Source organism: Eptesicus fuscus, chromosome 9 (assembly GCF_027574615.1).
Source record: "Eptesicus fuscus isolate TK198812 chromosome 9, DD_ASM_mEF_20220401, whole genome shotgun sequence".
NCBI classification, from domain to species: Eukaryota; Metazoa; Chordata; class Mammalia; order Chiroptera; family Vespertilionidae; genus Eptesicus; species Eptesicus fuscus.
Genome location: NC_072481.1, coordinates 49,420,086 through 49,438,728, shown reverse-complemented (window position 1 = coordinate 49,438,728; position 18,643 = coordinate 49,420,086). Strand labels below are relative to the sequence as shown.

General features: G+C 39.9%; 1 protein-coding gene across 1 annotated transcript in view; it reads right to left on the bottom strand.

The window, feature by feature from the left end:
* Positions 1–11,049, bottom strand: part of LRRC7 (leucine rich repeat containing 7) — a 478,750-nt gene extending 467,701 nt beyond the window's left edge. The window contains exon 1 of the mRNA XM_008139425.3: positions 11,034–11,049. Within this exon, the coding sequence (XP_008137647.3) occupies positions 11,034–11,035 (2 nt within the window). The 5' untranslated portion in view covers positions 11,036–11,049. The remainder of the gene's footprint in view (positions 1–11,033) is intronic.
* Between the last annotated feature and the right edge of the window lie 7,594 nt (positions 11,050–18,643).

The window sequence follows — 18,643 nt, the reverse complement described above, 5'->3', positions numbered from 1 at the left end:
ATCACTCATTCACATACTATGCTTTTTTGAGCTAGTTTGCTAGCGATAAAATATCAAATAGGCTACTATGTATGTGTTGGTTTTGGAGATAGCCATTTAAACAAACCATTACTTAAGGATGCTACAAAGAAAGCATATTCAAAAATTGAAGCATCCCAGAAAAGACCAACTAAAAGTGATCTTTAGAAGATCACACAAATCATACAATTGAAGGGTTTGATCGTTTAAAACAAGGATTGTTTAAAAAAAGGGTAACTAAGGAACTCTAAAGTTTCATTCAACTACATATTTTATCCAACAAAGCACTCTACAAAGAATTTACCAACTTAAAAGTGATCTTTACTCAGCTTAAGAGTAAGGGTCTTGCCCTATCCCATATGGTTCAGTTGCTTGGAGCATTGTCTGGGAGACAGGAAGGTCAAGGGTTTGATTTCCAGTGGTCAGGGCACATATCCAGGTTACGGGGTTCAATCCAGTTGGAGTGCATCCAGGAGGCAACTGAATGTTTCTCTATCAGACTGATATTTCTCTCTCTCTCTCTCTCTCTCTCTCTCTCTCTCTCTCTCTCTCTCTCTCTCTCAAATTCATAAAAACATATTCTTCGGTAAGGATCTAAAAAAAGTGTCTTCCATGACTCAAATCCAGAAAAGTGTGGAAAACCCTTCAAATAGAATTTGTAGAGATTTTTGTTGCCTTCCTTTTCAGAGCAAATACTAGAAGCTATAATATTTTTTTACATTGTGAACCTATCAGAATGTAATACTTTATTATTATTATTATTGATTTTTAGAGAGAAAGGAAGGGAGAGGGAGAGAGAAATATAAATGTGAGAGCAAAATATGTATTGGCTGCCTCCTGCACGCCCCCTCCTGGGGATCTAGACCACAACCAGGGCATGTGTCCTGATGGGGAATCAAACCTGCAACAGTTAGGTACACAGGATGATGCTCAACTAACAGCTACACTGGCCAGGGCCAGGTTGTAATTCTTGAGTCCCAATAAAATGTTCTGCCTTCTAATATTAGCATTAGATCCTATTTTATCCATTGTTAAGCAATACCATAAAAACAAGGGACATTCAAGACAAGAAAATATTCATCCATATGGCCAGAATCTAAATGCAACTTTCTTTCTATCTGCATTTCTATGTATTTTTTCACACATAATCATACAAATAAATTCTACATTGGAAAAGGAAAGATTAAGAACAAAGTCTATCCTAAAAATTATGGATAACTTGACACATGCAAAGAAGAAAAGTACCCTTGAGGCTTGGGGCTGTCCTGGTCCCATGCAGAGCCAAAAGAAGTGATAATCACATTCCTAAAACGATTACAAAGAGACTGACATGTTACTCCCTTAGCAGCCACCATAAAACCATGTCCTCAGGGCTGAATTTATGCTAATTAATGAACAGTGGAGAGGATATATATCCTGCCAACTGCCACAGAAGACTAGTGCCCTTGGCTTGGCTCAGGGAGTCTATTTAGTGTGAGATAGATAAAGGGCCTAAGAGCTTGACATATATACAATTACTGTTTACATACAAGCCTTGCTCTCATGTTTTTACTCACCAGCACATTTTAGACTTTACGATGAATGCTTTCTCAATGTCACCCATTGCCTTCCTAGTGTTTCTAATACATGTTCATAAAATAAGCATGCACCCAATCTCAATATAGAATGCGATCCTGTTAATCCATATATGTATTAACTATGAATAAAGGTTATTCTCCTCACAGTTTTAATATAAAAAATAAATATGCGCTGCAGTTCCAGTACTTTCTTCTTGTGCCAAAGCACAAAAACGAGTCCCCTTTGCACCGCTCTTCCCTTGTTCGTAACCCACTTTGGAGGCTACTGTTTTGAGTCTCAGCAGGAAGCAAACCTTAACTATGTCCAGGTAGGAAAAGCAAGCAGGTAAGCAAGAAAGCGAGGGGGCAACACAAAATGCCCTTCACACCTTACAGTATATGACTAAATAATCGCATTATGTGAAGTTAGATACTTTGAAACATAAAACAGGCTTCATTATGGAGGTGATTCCAACCCTGGACTGGTAAAGAGAGGACACGGTGTCTTCTCTTTACCACCTAGTCTAGGACATTTAGAATTTGTCATGTAAAATGGTGTGTGGGATTATAGTCACAGACACAGAAATATGTTCCGTTCTGTCACACCCACGAGTCCCAGAACAGTACACGGAAAGCTGGCATGAATAAGAACCAATCTACAAATGAAAAGCACAGCTAATGCACTGATCTGTAATAGACTAATGCATTTACCATATTTTTTTTTCAATTTTAAACATTATTGCTGTACTAAGACATTTTAGTTTGCTTTTTAGGGGGCTATGATATGTGACTATGTAGGTATGTCTTGTTAAATCAAGGCTTTTGTTTGTAACTATTTCTATATGTTATTGTTTATAAACCAAATACATATTTTAAGAGACGTACATAATTTTAAAAATGCTCTGTAAGTATTACTAATATGTTTTAGCTGTTAGGACTAAAACATCTTGTCCTAAATTTTCCAGGAACCGAAGCTTCTAAAAAGAGTGGACTCAAAATATTAGCACTGGAAAAAAATACCAAATGAGAAACATTTAATTTAAAATCATCTTATGAGAGTGTAACAGATATAGAAACAGTATTTAGTAGTAAGGGGAAACTTATTATTTCAATGGACCCTTCAAAATGTAACTTTGTAATGCAAAAATATTTCATAGAAATGAGTATATTTAATAAGTTCCAAATGTGTCATATTTTATTTTCTTGATTATAATGTTTTCTTAATTAATATTTAAGACAATATTTTATAGAAAGGCATAACTTTACAGTAAATCTTGATTTTTGGTAAGAAAACTTATTATTTGCTCTTTAATGAAGATAATTAATTTAGAAGAAAATTCATTTATCTTAAATGAGTTGAACAGTTCTCCATCACCTAATATTTATTTTGTTGGCATTATACTAAAAAGGTACTAAAATAATTTAAAAGAACTTTTAATTTTTATTTAAAGGGTATAGTATCCAAATTTAGAGTGCTTTAATATTAATAAAATAAATTTCATTTTTGTAAAATAAAAGCATCTTTTAAAAATATTTTGTATTGATTTTTAGAAAGAGAGGAAGGAGAGGGGGAGAGAGAGAGAGAAACATCAATGTGAAAAACATCAATCAGTTGCCTCCTGCATGCACACCCACTGGAGATCAAGTCCACATACAACCTGGGCATGTGCCCTGACAGGGAATCGAACCAGCAACTTTACAATGCACTGGATGATACTCAACCAATTTAGCCACACCAGGCAGGGCAAAAATAGAATATGTAATAGATGTTAAATTTATAGCATTAAACTGCCTAGACAGTCAAATCCAAATGGAAAGATAAAGCAATTGCCCATAAAAAGTTAGGCCAAATAAAAACTATGGCCAAAATTCAGGCCAAAAATGAAATGAGAAAAAAAAAATGTATTTGTGTGGGGTCATCATATTGGCCTGCTTCATTAACTGAATTTATTGCATTAAGGTTCTTTTCCCTATTTCCCTTTGCTCAGATGTGAAAAACTCCAATAGTTTCAAGGGTATGGTTTTACTGACAGAGTTTGGGAGCCAAGAGATCTGGTTCCATTTCTGTTTCTGTCACTAATTGTTGTGTGCCATTTAGCAAGAAAGCAAACGTAGCCTTAGACAGTGTGGGTCAGGTGACTGGGCATCATCCTGTACACGGAAAGGTTGCTGAGGTTGCTGGTTTGATTCCCAGTCAGGGCACATGCCCAGGTTGTGTGATCTCCGGTAGGGGGTGTGTAGGAGGCAGTCAATGGATGGATGTTTCACTCTCACATGGATGTTTCTCTCTCCCTCTTCCTTCCTCTCTCTCTCTCTCTCACTCTCTCTCTCTCTCTCTCTCTCTCTCTCTCTCTCTCTCTCTCACTCACACACACACACACACACAAAGAAAAAGGAGGAGGAGGAGGAGGAGGAGGAGGAGGAGGAGGAGGAGGAGGGGGAGGGGGAGGAGAAGAAAATAAAAGAAACCAAACTTTTCTGGCTCAGTTTCCTCTTTTGTAAAATAAGACCTTTTCAAGAATTTTCCATCTCTAAAGTATTATGAACTCGTGAAATAGTAAGATTACAGTTGTGTGTGTGTGTGTGTGTGTGTGTGTGTGTGTGTGTTATAAAACAGAGCAATTTCAGCTGTGTGTGCATCTGTGTGGTATGCCCAATGTTCAACAATGTGATATTGCCCTAAGGACATTGCTAATATTTAACAATCACTGAAAGTTTAAATAGGTGTTTGATTTAATTATGGTAACTTTTATAATTGTCTTGAGAAATTAATCACACTTGAAGTGAAGAAAATTTTTCATGTCTTCAATTATACTGACTCAGAATAACACTGGAGTAAATATTTAATGTGATATCAGTGCTCAAAATATGTGGTCTGAGGTTCACCTCCATCCTATGGACTATAGGATGCTTACTTATGGTAAGAATTATAATGGTGAATGTATTATTAGATGCGGAACACATGAGCAGTTACTACTTAAGAAGTCTAATTGCTTCCACTTTTAAATTATTTTAGTTATACCATTTGTGTCACATTAATTCTTTAAATTTAGCTGACATATTTTAGCTTTGTGTCCATCATTTACCTTTTTAGTGCAACAAATGTCTTCATAACATTTAGGCACTGTCTGTCTCAGCAAGGTTCATTTCTTGCCTTTCCTTCTATTGGCAAATAATTTGATAATGCAGCCAGTCAGCCATAAAATATTTTGCCACTACAGAAAAGTATCTTTATCTATTTCAATATTATAATAACCTAAATAGCTGTAATATTTTTAATATATTTTATTGATTTCTTACAGAGAGGAAAGGAGAGGGATAGAGAGTTAGAAACATCGATCAGCTGCCTCCTGCACACCCCCTACTGGCGATGTGCCTGCAACCAAGGTACATGCCCTTGACCGGAATCGAACCTGGGACCCCTCAGTCCACAGGCCAACGCTCTATCCACTGAGCCAAACCGGTTAGGGCGCTGTAACATTTTTTCTTGGTGAATTAAGTCAAACAGCTCTTTTTCAACTATTCTTCCCATCTTTTCTCTTGCTAGCTCTTTATTTGCATTACTGTCCTCTCTTTCTCCCTATGAAAGTCTCATAAAGATAGTGATAGGACATACACTATCAGTATTTTTCTTTTCAAGCCAGTTACCTCTTCCCTGTGATTGCAACTTACAGCTTCTCACTTGTTTTCAGACTACTTTACCTCTTGAATAGCACAAAATTTAATTCTACTTGAACACCCCCCAAAAAACACACACACCTAAATTTACATGTATTCTACAAGTTCCTGTTATGCTACTACCCTGGGCATGGTATCACTACCATGTGTTCAGTATCTGATGTTCAGTATGCTCTCAGCCTTAATGAACCTCATGTAGAGCGAAAATACTCTTGCACAACTGAAGGAAAGGCATCTTTAAGAAGTCAGTAAATTAGTTCCTTAAACACCGTAAGCATCTACTCCATTGTTAAAATATTTAAGTACATCATGCCAATGCTAATGTAAATGTCAATACTTCATATTTGGTAACTAGTGTTGCTTTCATGTGTATTAAGTAAAATAATATTTTGTATAGAGGTTTTAAGTAATTTATCAAACTGAACAATAGGATGAAAATCAGTGTATGCAGAAAATCCTTTGGGTTATTAAATTTACTTAATAATTTTCCATATATCATTCAATGACAAATGGTAATTTTTCAATCGTGGTTAATAATTTAAATAGCACATACAATAATTCTCCAGAGGCTTATATATCAAATATGTCATTGGTTTTAAACTAGATATGACAGCTATTGACTCAAAACTTGCTTTATTGAAAACTTCCTTAATGTACTTTGATATGAAAGGTTGAAATAGCTTATTAAATGTTTCTGCCATGAATTAATTATGCCCAGAGGATAAGCACCAGTATATTTTGTACTAATATTAAATGGTCACAAAAGTAAAATTGTGAACTATTGCCAAATATTTAGATCACTTTGAAAAACTAGTTCAAAATGCTAATTTTTCTTTATTCTTTAGGAACTAGCTTTATGATCTATAAGTTTCAGCTATTTAACAATCACCAATGTGTGCCTACGATGGAAAGAGCATACTATGAAAAAAAAGGTACAAGAGCCAAATCTGGGTTTAAATCGTCACCACTTTTTAGCTATTTTAAATAGACTTGTCACTTGTTGTCTTTGAGTTGGTTTTCTAATCTTTCAAATGGTGACTGATGCTTTTTACAAGATTACTTTGAAGCAAACCACCTGACGCATGGTAGGTGTTTAGTAACAGGTAGCTGCTGTTATGATTGTGATTATAATTCATGCACTAGGTAAGGGAAGTAAGATGACAAGGGATGGGTCCTGATTACAAGAGCTCATGGATTTCTGAGCATAACCACCTAATTCCAAGATAGAAAATAGACATATTTAACTAGTTAAATGGCATACCTTAAAAACATAGTATGCCATCACTATACACAACCACACACACAAACATCAGTATAAGAAAACTGGTTTGTACCAAAGAGTTTATTACACTCTTCTAAATTGTCCAAACCACTTCTCATGTACCACTCTGTCTTAGCATTTGCTATGCACTAGAACAATAAAATAGCATTTATTACTACCTGTGTTTTATAGCATTAAAAGAGGCTGGATTTATATTACCTAAGATCACATGTTAATTCTGGAGGAACCTAAGGTTTTCTTATTCTTCTTTCACTACCTCAGAATGATGCACTACCGTGTTTTCTATAAAAACATGAACATTTTTAATGATGCAAACCTGATTTACAAAACATACCTTCATAAAGGAAAATATTACGTGGCCACGATCTTCTACAGTGCCACTTCTAGTTTTGAGTTTCCATTTACAATTTATGATCCCGTATTTTAATACATATGCAAAACCTTCCATCTATGCATCTCCTTTCTGCTTTTGTGCTTCCTCAGAATAGAATTTAATTGCCACACTACATGGTCAGATTGTGTTTTAATATTAAATTTCCATTTTAAATTCTGAGGCATTAAAAACCCTCCACTGAATACTGATGTGGCCCCTAGATTAAAGAGATTCAAAGTGAAAAGTTCTCAGAAGATACCAGAATCATTTCCAATGTATCTTTCCTTGGGGTATGGATTAGTGAATGGTCAGTTCACTTGGCACCAACTAAAGGTCTATTCTGTGTCACAGACTTGAATTGACGTTTCTCCCAAAGTCATCTCGCAAATTTACATGACTTACTGAACCCACCTGAAAAAGAATGTGGATGATTCTGTACAAAGCACTTACTATTACTGGAAAGAACAAAATACTCCAAATAATGTCTTTTATTGATGATGTGGTTGTTATAATTGTTACACTCAATGAACTGCATATATTCTTTAAATAAATAATTCTCCAAAAATCATAAAATAATTTATGTGAAGAAAAAATGTAATAAGAATCCAGAGCCCTGGCTGGTGTGTCCAGTAGTTAAAGCATCTGCCTGCGAACTGAAGGGTCATGGGTTCCATTCCTGGTAAAGGGAGTGTACCTGGGTTGGAGGTTCCATCCCCAGTCCCTGTCGGAGTGCATGTGGGAGGCAACCAATTGATGATGTGTCTCTCTCACGTGGATATTTCTCTCTCTCTCTCCCCCTCCCTTCTCCTTCCTTTCACTCTCTCTAAAAAAAAAAAAAATCAATGGGGAAAAATCCTTGGGTGAGGATTAACCAACCAACCAACCAACCAAACAAACGAACAAAGAATACAGAAATAACTCAGATGGTAATTTATTGATAGTTGGTTACTCTGTGCACTCTGTTCATTTGAGTATGGAATGAAGTTATAATATCATGGATTGAGGCCACAGTTATCAGAAGATAAAATTATAGTTTGACTTAATGTAATTTTGGTGCATCAATTAAAACATAACATCCTCAAATTTTCAACTGTTCTATAGCATTTTAAGTTGTGAGTAAAGAAATCAAGAATTTTATATCAATTATTACCATGTAGTATATACTGAAAATAAGAGAGATCTAAAAAAAAAATCCTTAAGAATTACCACCACATGGTTAATAGTTATTTAATGACTTTTGTAAGTGATAAAAATTCATAGTGATATTAACTATACCTTCACAATTTTTAAAAATCCAAAGCGAACAAAACTATATGTACACAAAAACACTTTAAGCTATATTTTGTATTTTATAGAGGACACATAAAAATTAAAAGCTTACAAAAGAAAGTGAAATGCTATTTTAATTAAGAAAAATTTAATGCCAGCCTAAAGTGGTGCTAAAATTCTGACTAAAACATGGCAACTGGAATTGAAACAGATTTAGTTCTTTTAGAAGTTGTTTCTAATTCTGAAGCTGCATATGTGCAGGCACACGTGATGGAGAATGCAAGGGTTGCCATGGTAAGTACACATCTTTTCTTGGACAGTCAAGTATAAAAATAAAATGTAGAAAAACTCTCACTTCATAATATGTCATGGAAATTGACTCTGCTTCCCCTACCACAACAAATTCGAATGATGCAATGCAGTATAAGACAGAAATAGCCCACATTTTAAAAACTTCAGCCCATTAAGTGGCTTATAAAACATGGAGTGAAAAATAAAATAAGAAATCTACAAGTTAGGTAACTCTAATTAAATGAGGGGTCCAGAGCAAGTTCTACCCCCAGGAGATTAATAATCACATGCCAGGACATTCCACAGGCCTGAGAAATCTCCCCAGGAGTCCCAACGCTGACATAGCTAAACCTCACCCTCTATATACTTTAGGCCTATGGCTCTTATTTTTAAAGAAAAATAAAATCATCCCTACATCCTAGCGAATTTCTCATCCTGTCCTGGATCAGTGGTTTCCAAGAAGCACAGATTTGACTCTGACCTACTGCCTTTTGCAAGAAGACCTTGTGGTGGTTCTCTTAGAGTCTGTGAAGTCGGCTCCATGTCGCCTGGATGGAGGCGTGACACTTGGACTGGGGGGAGGCGGCAGAGTCTGTTGCTAATCCCAGCAGGTTCCCAGGCGCTGGGGAACCCACGTGGGCAGGGGCTGGAGAACTTTTCCACCACATCTCAGGGAAGGAATGCTTCACTTTTAAATTGGAAGCTGGCTAGGCTGAGGAGGAGCGCGGTGGGAGCTGGGCGGTCAAAGAGGAGAGGTGGGCAGCAGAGGAGGTTCAAGCAGTTCACAGGTATCTACCTCCCTCCCTATGCTTCTCCACCGACCATCTGTTCCTCCACCCTCCCCTCCCATCAACTTTAATATTTTCCCCCTCTTATAGGAGGACTTAAGCAACTGGGATGCTGAGCATCTCATAGGCTCAGCTTAGAACAAAGAAAATCGAGTTCCTAATACTGTATCTCTCCGGTTGGGGAGATCACGTGTCCTGCTTTCGCTGGAATGCACTCTTCTCGCCCACGCTAGAGAAAAAAAATCTCTATTGTGCTTAGAAATTTGGTCCAGGTAGAAAGATGCCCCCAGACACATTGCTTTACATCTGTCACGAGGCACACTGCAACGGATCCAGGTGCCCATATGTACCTGCTGACCTAGTTACCAAATGCAGGTAAAGGCGACGCGTGGAAAGTGTGCTGGGAAAGTCATCCAAAGGGGCAGGTGGAGGATCTTTAGGTCTCACCGCACCCCCCGCCCTTCTCATTCTTTTTGAAGCGGAACTTCGACAGGAGCGTGGGAGTCGTGGGAGTCGCAGATGGCTCCTTCCTGAAGCCAATTCCCGGGAGTTGGGAGAGGGACCCCCTTCCCTGCGCCGCCGCCGGCGCTGCCCGCTCTCGCCCAGCCCACAGGCTTTGTGACTTGGCGGGGAGGAGGCGGTGCGGGAGAGGGCGGAGGCGGGCGCTGTATTCGGCCGGGTGGCCGACAAGTAGTACCATGGAAGCAAGGCTGCAGCCATCCCCGCGGCTGGGGAGTCACACATTAAAGACATCCCACACATCCCCGTCCCCGCCACCCCGTTCTGGGCTCGGCAAACCAGGAAGCCTCGAGACCTTCCTTCGGAAACCAATCTAATAGCCCACGAGCCGGGGTGCCATGATTATGGTGATGGGAATGCACTTCCCCCCCGCCCCTTTCCAAGCCGGATCCGAAACTAGTCCTGCATCCTCAATGACTCTAGGAGGGGGGCGTCAGGTGCTGAAGGGGGCTGGCAAGGGGATTGGGAAGGGTGCGGGCTCACCGGCTTCGCCGGGCCACACAAAGGAGCCGTGTGGGCAGGAGTTGCCTAGCTTAGGGGGAGGGAGGCATGGTGCTCCCTGACTCCCAGGGAAAGCATCCGCTCCATTGCTCCCCACTTCTTTCGGGCCTCATGCCCTCCGGTCTGTCACACTCCTCTTCCCCGCCACCTCCCCAAACCCCACCCTGTGCCTTCAACCCCCAGTGGCATAAAGATCTTCTAATTGTATTTTTTCCAACAGACATCCAACAGTAACACTGTACCTTCCAAGATAAACGAGACCTGCCACAAGTGGTGTGTGTGTGTGTGTGTGTGTGTGTGTGTGACCATTAAAGAAAGCGCTGCACCCTCAGACACCTCGGAAGCTGACTGGAGACAGCCGCGATCACGAAGAGGAGCTGAGACGAACCTCAGCTCCACCAATGGTCCCAGCACGAGCGCCCAGCACTCGCTCCTTACATTTCCTTTTGGCAGTCTGTAACCTTTTAGGGTCTCCCGCCAGCCCCAGGCCACCCGGTGCTCCCCCATGCACCCACACAATTAGCACCCCATTTCCAAATGCCCCGCAACCTACCACATCCCTGCCGCCTCCACGGGCCACCGCGAGCAGCTCCCAGAGAGCGCCGGAGGCTCTGGTCCTCCCGCCCCCGCCCCCGCCCCCCGCCCCCCGCCGGCCGCTAGGGTCCCACACCTCCAGCGCTCACTGCCGCCGCGGCCGCAAGCCGCGAGGGTCTCCGCAGCCCCCCCCCTGGGCCACCGAACAAGAGTGTCCTACTCACATGGCCGGCAGGAGAAACAGCCCATGAGGTTCCGGAGAGAGTGAATCGTGCAGCTGCCAAGGGTTATTCCTTAAAGTGTTCGGGGTCCGCAGTGGAGTGGGCACGAGCGTCCTCGGAGGAGGTGCGGAGGAGGGTTGTGACGGGAGGAGGCAGAGGAGGAGAAAGAGGGGATTCCAGGCAGGTGTGGGCCACGTTAGACCCCGATGCCGGTGCCCTTCAGGTGGACGGCTGGAGAGGTTCCGGCGGGAAGCGGCCGAGGGGAAGCCCGAGGCGCAGGCGGGGGTGGCAGGAGCGCTTCCACTCCCCAGCCTCCGCCTGCCGTGCGCGCCGCGCTAGCGACCGCAGCAGCGGCGGCGGCGGCGGAGGCGCAGCTCCTTCCCCACCCCCCAAAGGCTCCACAGACAATAAATCCTGGGCGGAGAAGAGATGAGCGGAAAAGGCGAATCGTGCACCCAACTCTGTCCCAGCCCCTGCCCGCTGCTGCCGCGCCTCTGTTGGGCGAGGGTCCCTGGGGACCAGGGTTCGGTGGGCGGCTCGGAGGGGGCTGTGCGCTCCCGCGGCTGCAGGCGCCCGCGGTGGCCCGAGGGGGCTGCTGCAGGTCCCCTCCGGGGAGAACCCGCTGCCAGGGGCGGGGTGTGCGTGGCTTCGAGCCCGGGGTTCTCCTGGAGTGAGGTCCTCCTCGGTGCAGTGGCTCCGTGCACAGGTGCCAGGATTGGCAGGCGAGGAGGCGCTGCGCGTGGCTCTCGGCTGTGTCTCCCCGCTCTCCCCGCCCCCTCTTTTTTTTTTTCCCACCCCCTTTTCCGACGACACCAGCTGCAGCTGCTTCAAAGTGTGAAAAATGTCAAGGAGATTTTCCCGCGACAGGAGGGGGTGACCACGTTCACGGCTCTCGGACCCCTTTTGAGATTCTCGCCTGCCCCTCTGACCTCTACTCGGGCTCCCCTGAAATATAAGGAGAAAAATCCCGGCCCGGCGGAGAATTGAAATGCTCGCTTTCTCCCGGCTTTGTCATAGGCTGCTTTTGGAGAACCGGGCAAGAGGCCGAGCTCTCGGCTCCCTTCGGTCGCCCCCGGTGCGCGAGCAAAGTGCTGGGGACTCGGCGCCTGGCAGCGCGCGATCCCCGCTGCTCCCGCTGCCGGACCGGCCCGCGGCGCTCGCAGGGCGCACGGTCCCGCAGCGCCGGCGCCTGGGCGGCAGAGCAGCTCGCGGCCTCTGCGCCTCCGGAGCGCCCGGGCACCCGCACCAGCTCAGTGACGCCGAGCTCGTGGCTCCGCAGGCTGCTGCTCCTGCTACCTCAGCAAAGAGGCGGCCAGGAGCGCCTCCTCGGGGTTTCCTCCCCCGCCCGCCTTTCCCGCTGCAGGTTGTTGGATGCCAAGGAGAAAAGTCTCTGCTGGCGGGTTGGGTCGCTTCGCGTCAGTCAGTCAAGGCAGCGACCTTTGCGCCTGCTCTCCTGTTCCCTTCTTTTGGGGGGGGGGCCTGGGTTGCTGCCCTGGGAGTGCGCAAAAAACAAAGGGGTTTCCTGACTACCCTCCTGCCTTGAACACTCTCACACACACACACACACTCATATACTCCCTCCCAGAAAGGCACACACGGACACTGTATTCTCACACACTTATATTTAAACTCATAAGCAGCAATATGTTAAGAAACACACTGATGAAGTTAGTACTATATTTAGATTTCTCTTTTATTCTCTAAACCCATCTGCTGAATTCCCTCTTTGAAAACAGCTTTATTATCCCGGAATCATTCTTTTTCCGAATATAAGCCATAGGTTTTGCTTCCCCACCAGGGGAGAGAAAGAATCTTCTCTTTAGCTCTATAATGCTAATACCGTCAGGCTGCATGTCATTCAATGGCCACTCTTGGGTGGATGTAAGCTCACAGTTTACTAAAAAGAAAATGCACTTGCTTATATTCTTAGATTTGCAATGCTAAAATCGTCAAGGTCAAAAATCCTTTCTGGCTGTAAGGGATTTTCTAGGAAGAGTATTGGAGAGTGACACCTATCCGCAGAGGACCGAGAATGAGGATTCTTTTCCACTTTATCTGGGCCATGAAGGTGGGCCGACTTTTAAGGAGAGCCTCCTAAGTATTTCATGAATTTAGTCTGATGGAAAAAGAAACGAGAGTATATTTTGAAAAGCCAGACCATTTTAAAACACCACTGAGAAAGGGCTCTAAAATAAATGGCAAGGAGATGAAAAAAAATGTTATAAGGACAAATTTTTTAATTGACTTCTGTGGAGCTCTATTTTTTTCACCCATAGTTTTGTCCTTGTAAACATTTTTCACAACTCAGTGTTTCACCTGGGTGTAGTGATATGAAAAAAAATTAGGTACTAATAGAAAATTAAAAAAAAAAAACTTGCCATAACAATTATACAATTGTAGCAATCTTTTATAGGCTTCCAGTTCTTTTGGATGCATTTTGCACAGAACTTTTACATATATTCTTTCATTCAATCCTTTCCTAAATTTATTTGGTGGAAAATGTTATCCACACTTCCAGGAAGGGCACAAAGGCTCAACTCAGAAAGGTACCCAGTTGAATTTCATATTTTAACTTCAGGATGCATTCCCTTCAACCTAAATATTTGACAGAAATTCTATTTAATGTCATAGCCAATTATAAGTATAGATCCTTGCAAACAGGCTGTGTACCTACCAATGGCATTATCCTCCATGTGTTAAGTGGACTTGTTTTTCTAAGCGAAAGCAAACTTATTTCTGTTCATTGGGGAAAAATATGTTTTTGGAACCCTAAATTAAAAATTGATGACTCCCTTAGAATATGTTTTAAACCATATGCTATCCTTTCCCCTTTATTTTACCCTAGAACCAAGATTTCAGGCCACAAAGATCCAAAAGGATAAAAGATTTCAAATATGTGCAGAGGTGATGTAGTGCCTATGGTTTTTAACAAATATGATTTTAGCATAAAAAATTAAGAAGGGAGAAGAATATTCTCTGTAGAATAGGTTTTGGATACAATAGTCCAATTTTTTTTCCCTAAGATTTATGAATCTTGAACAAAATTGGCCACCTTCACTATTTAAACAATGAGGCGTATTGAAGAGATTTCAATGGTTTCATAGAATGATGGAACTATTGAAATGCAAATGCAGATGCTGTCTCTAAACTCCAAGTTGCCCTGTCATCAACCCTCTGGAAATACAGATGACTATCTGAAAATTGAAGAAAGAAAGAGGAGTGTTAAATATCCTCAGGCTGTCATTCAGGCAGAGGTCCAACAATAAAAACTCTAACAACTTGAAAAATCAGATCAAGCCAGTTTTAACAGATTAGCTGTTCAGATTACATCTGTGAATGACTAGACATTAAGCCTATAAAATTTTATAAGTTGTTAATTAATTACTTTGATTCACATTACTAAATTTTTCGAAATAATAATCTGTTTCTAGGACAAGCCGAACTAACCTTATTTGAAATTTAAAAAGACATAGGATGATATTAAGCAATGAGTTTTAATTTAACTATTTTTCCTAGTCTTTCTCTTTGAAGGCCTGGAATGACACCCTGGCCTTAAATGATTTTTCTCTTTATCAATTCCCGGTTAGGATATAACTATGTATAGAAAGCACAATAATTTTAGCTTTACCAACTGTTACTATCTTAATAGGATTGACTTAATTAGATATTAGTTCTTGGGGAAATAAAAAACATTGTTCAATTTTGATGCATGGAGATACAGGTCTGAAGAGCTCAGAGCTTGGGAGGACAGGATCAATATCAGTGGAATACCTAAGGGTAGGAAGTGCCGCATTGTTGTGGTTAGCTTTGGAAAAGCAGGGGAGAAGTTCTGAATAGCAAGTGAAACTCACTAAGATTCATTTTCAAATTAGTTAGATGGCCTTCGCCATGAAGCTTATCTTTCAGATTAATAATCTGTGCTTCCTAAAGTGAATGCTGCTTATATTGTGGGTTTTAATTCATGAAACCATAACTTTTATTTTTAAACATAAATTTGCATATTTAAGGTACACAAAATACAATGAGCACTGATGTACCCACCAGGCACCTTAACGAAACGCAAAAATTGAAATGGAATGCCCTGAATTCCTGGGTTCTTGTCTGGATGGTTTTGAAGAATGAAGCCACGGATGAAAAGTGATAGATGAAAATACAGAAACTTTATTGCAAGAAGGCACTACCTCTAAAACCTAATTCTCCATTCGAAGCCTAGGACTCTGCCCCTCCTGGACAGACAGAGGGACCCCTGAGAAAGGTGACTCCTGCTTTCTTTGTCTTGAGGCATTAAATAGGCTGCAGTTCTTTGTCTGAACCTGACCCCTTATTGGTCATTTTGCTACACAGCATTAGTTTTCAAAGCTCAAAGCCCACGTGGTGTCCCCCATTTTCTCTCCCCCTTACCTTGTTGGTTTGAGTTACTTTTGTTTTATCTTCTAGCTCCGCTAGTTATGTTGGCAGAGAAAGCCTTATCGTATGGCCCTCCCAGTTACTCAGGTCAGGGCTACTTTTGGCCTAACTTACGGTCACTTTAATTGCTCAGGCCCGAGATACATTTGGTTTATGGCTGTATTAATTGCACAGGACAGATATATTTCTATTTGCCTATTCCATTTCTCTACTCTCTGTGCAAGTAAGATAAACACCCTGGCATCTTCAAGTCTTCATTATGTATTTCTTTCCTATAGACCCCTTTTATTCCTAAAACTTCCTAAACCTGCCTAATTAAACTAGCTAGCTAACACTTTCATTAAGAAGGAAAGTTGAAGTTTCACTCCTATTCTTCCATTTCTGCTCCCCTCGCCTCACAGAGGTCACCTCATTCCTAAACATTGTATCATTGTACATTTATGTATTCCTTACTGCTAAAAATCTTTTAGTATTTAACCCTTAATAAGTGATATAAAGCAGTATGTGTGCTTTCACAGCTTGCTTTTGATTAAAAAACAACATTCTGTTTGTGAGAATTCTGAAGTGTCACTCTGCTTCACTTAATTTTTACTGCTGTATTGTAGCTGACTATATGAAATTACTATATTCACATTCTGATGACAATGTTTGTTTTTATAACTACATCTTATGAACATGTTTGTTTACATCTATTTATGTATAATTATGAGAGTTTTTCTAGTTTATATATCACATAAAAGTGGATTTCTTGGGTTATAGAACACATTTAATATTAAATTGTTTTCAAACAGTTTATATTCCTGCTATCATTTATACGAGTTTTTATTGATTAATATCCTAGGAGTACTTGGAATTACTAGACATTTTCATGTTTTCCAGTCTGAGGGGTGTGAAATGGTATGTTATTATGGTTTAAATACATATTTTCCTGGTTACTTATGAGATTGAGCACCTTTTCATATATTTATTAACAATCTACATTTCCAATATCACTAGCTTGGTTTATATATTTTGCTTATTGTTAGACTGGATTTTCTTGGTGTGTGTGTGTTTGTGAGTGTGTGTGTGTGTGTGTACCAGATTCTAAGCCTTTTCAGTTATAACTCAACTTTAGTTTTTAATCTTAATATGGTCTATTTTTTATAAAAATAAATTTTAATTTAATATTGTCAACTTTATCATTACTTTACTTAATGATATGTACTTTGTATTTAGTTTAAGAAAACTTTACTACCCCAATATTGTAAATGTATTTTTTCTACATTGTATTCTAATGCTTTATAATTTGATATTTTACCTTTCAGACTCTAAACCATCTGAGATTGGTTCTGTGTATTGGTATGAGTTAAGGGATTAATTTTTGTTTCTGTTTTCATTTTTTTCCTCATGAGATAATTTATTGTACATACCACTGCACACTCTATCATAAACCAGATCATTGGTCTATTTTTGACTGTGTGTTTTGTTCCATTTGTATCTCCATACTGTCTCAATTGAAAACTGTCATAAATTACTGTGGTTTCATAATCAGCATCGATATATAGGGAAATAAAGTACTTTATCTTCTTCTTCGAAATGTCTTTGACTTTCTTAATCTTTTCTTTTTGGGCTATTAATTCTTAAGCATGATTAGCTCCATTATAGCTTCTTTAATTTTTTTCACACCACACATGTCTTGAAAACAGATTGTAAAATCACAAGACCTTATTCTATCTAATGCTATATGGTATTGGCAATTCTCTCTCAGAGCATTTAAGACTAAATTTATTATGCCAGTACTCCAACAGGAATATTATCTTAGATAAAATGTGAGTAAAAAGATCAGCTAATAAGATAATACCTTTATAAAAATAATATAAATGAGTTCACTCACACATTATAGTGTAAAAAAACAAACAAACCAAAAAAAAAAAAAAAAAAACAAAAAAAGACCTCGCATATCCAAAGAAATCTGGAGAATGAGTAAACTGGGAGGTATCACACAACCTGACATTAAGCTATACTACAAAGCTATAATAATCAAAACAATATGGTATTGGCATAAAAACAGATACATAACTTAATGGAATAGAGTAGAAAGCCCAGAAATAAATTCCCACTATTGGTCAATTAATCTGTGGTAAAGGAGTTAAGGATATATAATTGGGTGGATGCAGTCTCTTCAATAAGTCATATTGGAAGAACTGAAATTGGACCATTTTCTTACATCATATACAGAAATAAATTCAAAATGAATTAAATACTTAAATGTAAGACCTGAAAGCATAAAACTTTTCAAAGAACAATTAGTAAACTCTCTGACATGGGTCTTAGTAATATCTTTTTGGGTATGTTTTCTTAGGGAAGGACATTAAAAGCAAAAATAAAGAAACTGAACTACATCAAAATAAAATGTTTCTGTACATTGAAAACCATCAACAAAATGAAATGACAACTTAGTGAATGGGAAAATATATTTGCCAATGATACATCTAATAAAGGGTTAATATCCAAAATATATAAGGAGCTCATACAGTTTAATGCACACAGACATGTGCGCACGCACACACACACACACACACACACACACACACACACGATCTAATGTAAAAACAGGCAGATGACCTGAATGTAAGATATTAGAACATATTTTTAAAATATTGTTGACAGTATAAAAACTATACACATACAAAAATTTGATAGTACCAAAATCCCTCTCAAAATGCAACATAAACTAATTCATGTTGCCACCAATGGTGTACCAAAATTCTTGTTTTTCACATCACTTTTAATCCTAGATATCAATCACTTTTTAAACTTTCCCAATCTAATAGAGAAGCACATTTCATTATTTGATTTGTATACTGCAATACTTATTAAATTGAATTTAAACATTATGCCTTTTTATGAAAGTTTGAAATGCAGATGGTCTTCCTTAATGCACAAGATGGTCTTATTTCATCGTAGTGTTTATTTGCAGCAAGAAAATAACCAGAAATTAGGTAAAAATACAGAAATCAAAGTCTTCCATATAGAAAATAGGTGTTTAGTGAAGTGCCATGAAACAGTGGTACAGGGAATACTTATTGAAGTTTTCTCAATTTATTTCATATCTCCACAATACCAACCTCAACCTTCTCCTCCTCACTTCTCTATGAAGAAAAAGGTCACAGATCTGAGAAATTTCTGATATCCTCCTGGATTTCAACCAATTCAACAAACTAACT